The sequence below is a fragment of the Penicillium taxi genome (assembly GCF_028828555.1).
Source record: "Penicillium taxi strain IBT 34144 chromosome Unknown utg000005l_segment0_segment0, whole genome shotgun sequence".
Taxonomy (NCBI): domain Eukaryota; kingdom Fungi; phylum Ascomycota; class Eurotiomycetes; order Eurotiales; family Aspergillaceae; genus Penicillium; species Penicillium taxi.
In genome coordinates, this window is record NW_026643207.1 from 594,354 (window position 1) to 602,138 (window position 7,785).

The 7,785-nt window shown below is 50.0% G+C and overlaps 3 protein-coding genes across 3 annotated transcripts; 1 reads left to right on the forward strand and 2 right to left on the reverse strand.

Annotated features, from left to right (window-relative positions):
- Nucleotides 1-717: 717 nt before the first annotated feature.
- On the reverse strand, nt 718-2,515 carry N7495_007601 (tubulin alpha chain; the record flags this gene model as incomplete). The annotated part of the gene is made up of 6 exons (XM_057210252.1): nt 718-943; nt 1,004-1,958; nt 2,098-2,173; nt 2,275-2,301; nt 2,362-2,402; nt 2,491-2,515. The coding sequence occupies 6 exons, from the start codon at nt 2,513-2,515 to the stop codon at nt 718-720; spliced, it is 1,350 nt and encodes a 449-aa protein (XP_057059795.1).
- A 731-nt stretch (nt 2,516-3,246) lies between these two features.
- Nucleotides 3,247-4,061, forward strand: N7495_007602 (uncharacterized protein; the record flags this gene model as incomplete). The annotated part of the gene is made up of 2 exons (XM_057210253.1): nt 3,247-3,552; nt 3,603-4,061. The coding sequence occupies 2 exons, from the start codon at nt 3,247-3,249 to the stop codon at nt 4,059-4,061; spliced, it is 765 nt and encodes a 254-aa protein (XP_057059796.1).
- Nucleotides 4,062-4,482: 421 nt separating this feature from the next.
- On the reverse strand, nt 4,483-7,419 carry erdS (aspartyl-tRNA synthetase, cytoplasmic; the record flags this gene model as incomplete). The annotated part of the gene is made up of 1 exon (XM_057210254.1): nt 4,483-7,419. One exon carries the CDS (start codon nt 7,417-7,419, stop codon nt 4,483-4,485), a length of 2,937 nt encoding a protein of 978 aa, XP_057059797.1.
- Nucleotides 7,420-7,785: the final 366 nt, after the last annotated feature.

Sequence of the window (7,785 nt, forward strand, 5' to 3'; positions counted from 1 at the left end):
CTTCATTCCTAAAGTTTTCTGAAATCTTCCAGCTGTATTCTTAAATCTTCCGTTTGTCTTATCGAATCCTTGGTTGTTCTGATCGTCACTTCGAATGTTCTGTTCAGATCTTCGAGCTCCGTCCTTTGTTTTTTTCGTTCACAAACATCACAAGAAAACGAGCCTTTCCGCTTCGAAATGTTTTCCATGATTCTACCTAGGTATGTTCTTGGTGACCTCGGCAATCAAGTTTCTTGCGATGTTGATGGGTAGTTGTGACGAGAGCTATATCATGTGAGCTATCCGGTAGATACCTTGGGGACAAGAAAAGACATACCACAGGGAGAGATGAGAGAGTTAAAACAGAATGAGAGAGCTAGAATATTAGGATGGTAACTAAGTAGTACCAATACTCCCATATCATTACTGATCATTGATCCCAAGGTTTCTGAATCCTTTATTTGGTAGACTAACTTTGTCGGGACGCCGCTTGTTACGATCTAGAATTACATTCTCGGATGCAAACGTAAGAGAACTCAACCCCATTCAGGGAAATTAAAGATATAAAACAAGGCTAGAGAACAGTGCTGGACTCAAACACTCATTGATCGTATTTGCAAGAAATCCCAGTAGTATCAGGAAAGCGTAATCCGTGCTCCATGGGCCGAGACTTCAGTCACAACCAACTTGTAGAACCTAGAACCGACACTCCGGGCGCGGGTATAAAGCATTCCTAATCTAGTACTCGGGCTCCAGCTCCTCTTCCTCGAGGGAGTCGCTGGCGACCTCCTCGTAATCGCGCTCGAGGGCAGCGAGATCCTCACGGGCTTCGGAGAATTCACCCTCCTCCATACCCTCACCGACGTACCAGTGGACGAAGGCACGCTTGGAGTACATGAGGTCGAACTTGTGGTCGAGAGCGGACCAGGCCTCGGAGATAGCGGTGGTGTTGGACAGCATGCAGCTATATTAATTACCGTTAGAATTTCTGTTTCTGCTTGTAATTGAATTGATAAAAACTTACACAGCGCGGCTGAGGTTGGCGAGGTCGCCGTTGGGGACCTGCTTGGGGGGTTGGTAGCAGATACCGAGCTTGAATCCAGTAGGGCACCAGTCGACGAACTGGATGGTGTTCTTGGTCTTGAGAGTAGCCACGGCCGCGTGGGCCTCCTTGGGGACGACATCACCACGGTACAACAGGCAAGTGGCCATGTACTTTCCGTTGCGGGGGTCACACTTGACCATCTGGTTGTGGGGCTCAAAGCAGTTGGTGGTCATCTCAGTGACGGAGTTGGCCTCGTGAGAGGCCTTGGCGGCAGAGATGACAGGCGAGTAAGCGACCAGGGGGAAGTGAATACGGGGGTAGGGGACGAGGTTAGTCTGGAACTCGTTAAGGTCGACGTTGAGGGAGCCGTCGAAGCGCAGGGAAGCAGTGATAGAAGAAACAACCTGGGCGATCAGGCGGTTCAGGTTCTCGTAGCTGGGGCGCTCAATGCCGAGGTTGCGGCGGCAGATGTCGTAGATGGCCTCGTTGTCGACCATGAAGGAGCAGTCAGAGTGTTCCAGGGTGGTGTGGGTAGTGAGGATGGAGTTGTAGGGCTCAACGACGGAGGTAGCGTTCTGGGGGGCAGGGTAGACGCAGAACTCGAGCTTAGACTTCTTACCGTAGTCGACGGACAGACGCTCCATCAGGAGGGCACCGAAACCGGAACCGGTACCACCACCGAAGGAGTGGAAGACGAGGAATCCCTGGAGACCGGCGCAAGAGTCGGCAACGCGGCGAACCTTATCGAGAACCTGGTCAATCATCTCCTTACCGACGGTGTAGTGACCACGGGCATAGTTGTTGGAGGCATCCTCCTTGCCGGTGATCATCTGCTCGGGGTGGAAAAGAGATCGGTAGGTACCGGTGCGGACCTCATCGACAACATTGGGCTCGAGATCAGCGTAGATAGTACGGGGGACGTAACGGCCCTGGCCTGAGTAGGTGGGAAAATGTCAGGTCATGATAATTGAGGAGCAATTTGAGTCCAATGGCGGGGAGAATGATCGTTTCCCCATGCTGTGTGGGATTTGTCTCCAATTCAAGAATGCGAGAAAATGGATAGTATCACTTACCAGTCTCGGAGAAGAAAGTGCTGAAGCCGTGGTCGGGGTCCTGAGCCTTGCGCTCCTCGGTGAGGTATCCATCAGGCTATCAATAGTGTTAGTCGCGGATATTCGTTTCCCGGCTAGAAAAGGGGTCAGCTGCCCGAGGTCGAGATCGGGCGCCACCAGGTTGAGATTGAAACGTACCTGGATACCGTGCTCTAGACAGTATAGCTAAGCAAATGCAGTGTTAGTTTTGTATAGTTTAAGGGCCCAATGAATGTGATTAGTTACCTCCCAGCAGGAGTTGGCGATCTGGCAACCGGCCTGGCCGACTGTATGACAATCAACAAGTCAGCGCATTGTCTATTTTTAATTGGAAATGACATCCACGACAGAATGGAATTGGAATTGAGTACATACCGTTCAAACTAATGATCTCTCTCATTGTATTGGTGGTTGTTTTCGAGTGTCAAAAAATCCAAAGAGGGGGAGGACCCAACAACAAACAGATGTCTAGAGGGGCTCAGGGGTTAGTTTCAATTTTTGATCAACCATTAAATGTAGGGGAGGGGTTAAGAGGGGTTAAAATATGAAAGAAGGGTTTAACACACCAGGAATGGGAAGAATGGAGATCGAGTCGAGAAAGAAGGAGAGCAGAAATGTTGTGGAGGTCGCCTGTGCTGTACAAGGGGCTTTCTTGTTGATCGATAGTCGGGTCGCGTTGGACCTTCTGATTGGTAGGATTATCGACAGGCATAATCTATGTTCACCGCCTCGTTCTAGTCACGTGACTACAAGCTGATTTTCATAACAAGTATGGAGTACCGTCTACGGACTTTATATCCAGAAGGAATCCTTAATTGGAATAGTGACCAGGGTGTTGTATCTGAATCACCGGGTCCCTTAATTGAACCACTTTAAAACAACATTCCAAGGCTCGATAATTTGAACATCACATCAATTGTAAATTAGTCCTCTCACCGCCATTGGTCCCAAAGCTGATAGTCATTATATCACCGCCAAGCTTCACTAAACAGCCATTCAGACCCATTCTCGTCAAGATCAACATGAAAGTCACTTAGGCATGAATCCTTGATCCCCAGAACTTTCCATTAGCAACTCTCCCCGGAACTACAATTGAATATATATTGTTCAATCACAACATACATCGCCACAATGCAATATTCTACTTTGAATATGCTACGAGTCTTACTCCCACTCTTTGCATGCGCCGTACACGCAAATGTAGAGAAAACAATATTTCTAGCACCGGAAGCTGCAATTGTTCCATCCGGAGAACCAGGACTGGATGACTTAGGCCTGGAAAGGCTTTCACCAGAGAATCCAGTGATCAGAACCCGACTGAACACGTCATTTCCAGTTGAAAACCTGGACAGTGACAGTGGCACAGATTCATGGTTTTTCCTAGAGAACCTAACTCCAGGGCAACGATACGAAGTACGAGTTTGCTGGCCAGCAACAGTAAGAATCATTATTTACTACCATCAAGAACCACATCTAACAATAAGCAGCAACCCACAGCCTTCGAGCTAGAAACATATTCGCTTGCTCGGGCATTCGAGAATACAACGCTCTTATCCGCGTTAAGTATCTTCGGTAAGACGCGTCTTGCATCACTTGATGCCAATCTACAGACAAATGCAATCCCTAGGCGTGCTAGTGGGCGCACCGAGGATTCTGGTCCGATGACAGACTCGGTCCTTTTTTTAAGGGTTCGCGCTGCAGCGGACTACTTTACTACGAATGAGACGTTGATGAAAACTCCTTCGCCTGTGTTGGTGGATCTTATCCTTGATCCGTTCTTGTGGAATGTGTTCCCTCGCTCGCTTGTACCGACTGCCGGATGGATTGTTGTTGTGGCCGTTGCCGCTGTTTTTGTTGCAAGGTGGGTAGCAGCCGAGCTTGGTAGGGTCATTGAGGATGCTAGACAGGCTCGGAAAGAAGAGGAAGAGGATAAAAAGGAGCAATAGGATTGTAATGTATTAATACTTCTGGGTATCAGCGTTTCATTGAGAAGATCATTCATTATCGTTTCGTTCATACTCGCACAAAAGAGCAGAGAGTAGATTGGACCGGATCAACTTGGAACCAAACACTATTGTTCTGATTAAGTCCAAAGAGAAATACATGTGGCAGAGGGTGACGGGTAGGGGAATACAACAAGAACAAATCATTGAGCAATAGAACCAAAGCAAAATAAGGCAATACGAGAACGCCAAAACAGATAAGCAACAAAGTCAGCCTCCAGAATCTACTATATGGTGGTTATAATGACAGAACATTTTTGAGCAAGATCCTCACCCTCTAGATGTTCCGATTCAGCAAACACCGATCATAATAAGTATTATATGGTAGTTACTTCATGATTCATGAGTCAAGATGTAACTGAAATTAATCTTCGAAGAAATTCAAGATGGCACGAATACCCTTGGAGCCGAGGCCGTGGGCTGGGTAGGCAATCCAGAGAGGAGCCTCAGTGGCACCGAGCTTGGCACGGAACTCGCTCTTCCGCACAAGGTGGAACTGTTTGGCAAGTGCGTCGTAAGTGTGCTCCATCATTCTGATCTTGGTACCTTGCAGATTGTGACCAGCAGTCATTTTGTTGGTGGCACCAGCACCGAAGGTTAACGCCTTGACACCGTTGTGAGCAGCTGTTTGAATAGCCTGGGTGATTATGTACTCGATGGCACCATTGGGGGAGCCAGGGAAATCCAAGCTGTACTTCAATTGCATGCCGTGGTCAGGTGCCAGCATGGCCAGGGCGACAAACGCGCAGATCTGTCCACTCTTGTCGACAGCGTAGAAGTACCAGCGGTGCTCCGAATCGATCCAGGGCCGAATCTCGGAGAGATGGACCTGCGTACCACTGCGGTTCGCCAGCCACTCGGCGATACGCTTATCAATCTTGGCCCGAATTTCCTCAGAGGGTAATTCACCATGGGGTAGGGACTCCACAGTGATCTGCTCGGTCTCCGCACGGCGGATCTTGCGAGAAATCTCTCCGTCAATGGCAGAAAGGTTGCGAGCAGGGTCAACGCTCTCCTCGGAAATACAGGTCAAACTGCGCCATCCCATCTTTTCACCGAGAATCTCCTCGACCTCAGGAGAGCATAGAAGCCATACGGGCTTGAGGTGAGTGTCACGACGGAGCCACTGAAGGAACATTGTGATGGTACGGTTGTACTGACTGGGATCACACAAGGGATTGCCAGGAATAATCGCGAAATTGCTGGTGCTGGGAACATATGCGACAGCAGCACCAGTGGCCATATCGCGCCAAATCTTATACCGGTCATCGAACCAGGAGGTCGAAGTGGCATCACCGTAGTTGGCAATCAATTTGGCCAGGGGTTGCAACTCTTCCTCATTCGCAGCTACACGGCGAGGGGGAGAATCCTTGATCCAGGCTGTCTCAATAGTGGATGCTTCGGGGTGGCGGAGCTGCTTGACAGGAGGCTTGGCCGGCAAGCTCTTCGGGTCGCGGTGGAAGAGCGAAGTCAGACGAATGTTACCAGTCTTCAAGACCAGCATCAGCAGGCGCTCGAGACCAACACCAGCACCAGCATGAGGAGGGGCGCCCCAACGGAAAGCCTCGAGATACTCCTCCATATCATCGGGGTTGATTCCAACACTGCGCATGTTCTCCTCGAGCATGTGGGCATCGTGAATACGCTGGCCACCGGAAACGATCTCTTGACCACGGATGAACATATCGAAAGAGTTGGTGAATCTATCGTCCTCGGGGTTTGGCATGGTATAGAAGGGACGTGCACCACGGGGGAACTTGTCTAGAACGTAGTAGTCGGTGTTGTACTTTTCTTTAACAAGCTCACCCAGACGGATCTCATCACGAGTCGCCAAATCCTCATCTAGGGGAAGAGGGTTGCCCTTATCGTCACGCCAGCCTGAATCGTTCAGCATTTGAATGCCGTCCGAGAAACGGATAACAGGAGTCTCGTCCAACCACTTGACATCATCTGAGGGGAGTTGGTGCTTGACGATTTCGATCTCCCGACGATGCTTGGTGTAGATTCCACTGAGAATGTTCTTGATGGTGGCATCCAAAGTCTCCAGCATCTCGTGGTAGTGCTCCTCAATCTGCATCTCCAGATCCAGACCAGTATATTCTGTCAAGTGACGGTGAGTGTTGGAGTTCTCTGCACGGAACACAGCACCGATCTCATAAACGCGACCAAAATCAGCTGCAATGGCCATCTGCTTTGCCAGCTGAGGAGACTGGGCCAGGAATGCAGGACGACCAAAGTAGTTGACCTGGAAAACACTGGCACCAGACTCGGTAGCGGCTCCCTGGAGCTTGGGTGTATGAATTTCAATGAATCCACGCTCATCCAAGGCGCTGCGGAAGAGGTTACAGGTGGCTGATTGGAGACGGAAAATGGATTGCGAAGTAGGAGTACGCAAATCGAGCACACGGTTGGTCAGACGGGTGCGGTCTGGGATGTGACTGCGACGACCCTCCACCTTCTCCTCCTCGGTTGTTTGGATCTCGGCTTCATAGACACTGAATGGAACAGGTTCCTCACGCTTGACGAGGAGGTGCACGGAATCGATCGACAACTCGACATCATGAATGCTGCAGCCCAGAACGGGAACTTCAGGCTTCTTGACAGTACCACGCACACGGACAAAGGACCCGACACGGAGGTGCTCCGCCCAATGTACCATAGCAATGGACTTGACACCGGATTCTTCATGCAGAACACCCTGGAAAGTCGACATCTGCTGGCGGAAGACCAGGAAGACCAGCTTGGCACTCAGGCGACGCACAACGTGCAATCGCGCAGTAAAGTAGATCTCTTGGTTCTCCATTGTCGCCGTGATATCATCCAGTCTTGTACGTTCCTTGTGCGGGCGCTCTTGAGACTGCATCAGAGGCAGTTCGCCATACCGAGCCTTCATGTCGGCGGTCTCATCTGCAGCAGCTTTGGCAAGGTCCTCCTCCCGGCGCTTATGGTCAGATTCCGAGAATTGCTCCTCACTCAAGCGACTCTTCTGACTGCGGCGCTGCTGACGAATCAATCGTTTTTGCTGGTTCTTGCTAAGCCCTCCAGCTGAGGAGTCATCGGAGAAGTCATCGGACGAGGAGATGTACTCCTTATCACGGAGGAAGTTTCCTAGAATGCCGCGACGAGGGGAGTGTGAATCACGCGAACCATTTCGCGAGTGAGAAGTAGGAGTCTTTCCAAGTCCCAATTTAAGGATAGGAAGGCCATGGGAACCGTGGGAACTTCCTAACTCTTCATCTGATGTATTCGGGGTACTTTTAGAGCCTCGAATGGCCTTGGACAAGGCCCGCTTGATCGACATGATGGTCAATGCCTGAAAGGTAGAGGGGAGAGAGTGGGGAGGAGAGATGAGAGGGAGGAGATGAGAGGGAAGTGGATAAACTACTTTGTATGAGAAAACGAGCAAGAAAAATAACAAGAAGTAAGATGACCCAAGTGACCGGGAAGGTGGGGGTAAAAGAGGGGCGCTGATAGTCAAAAGGCCGGAAGCGGCGATTTGAAGAATGTACCTTTTTTGATACCAAACAAGCTAGAATGGAAGACGGGTTCCAAATCCGGCCGGAGGACAGGTCAATATCAAATTAAAGGCGAGATATGCAGTGGGCTGGAAGTGATCAGGTTGAAGCAAATATAAAAGGGTGAGAAGAAGATCCGATCTCAGTATTAG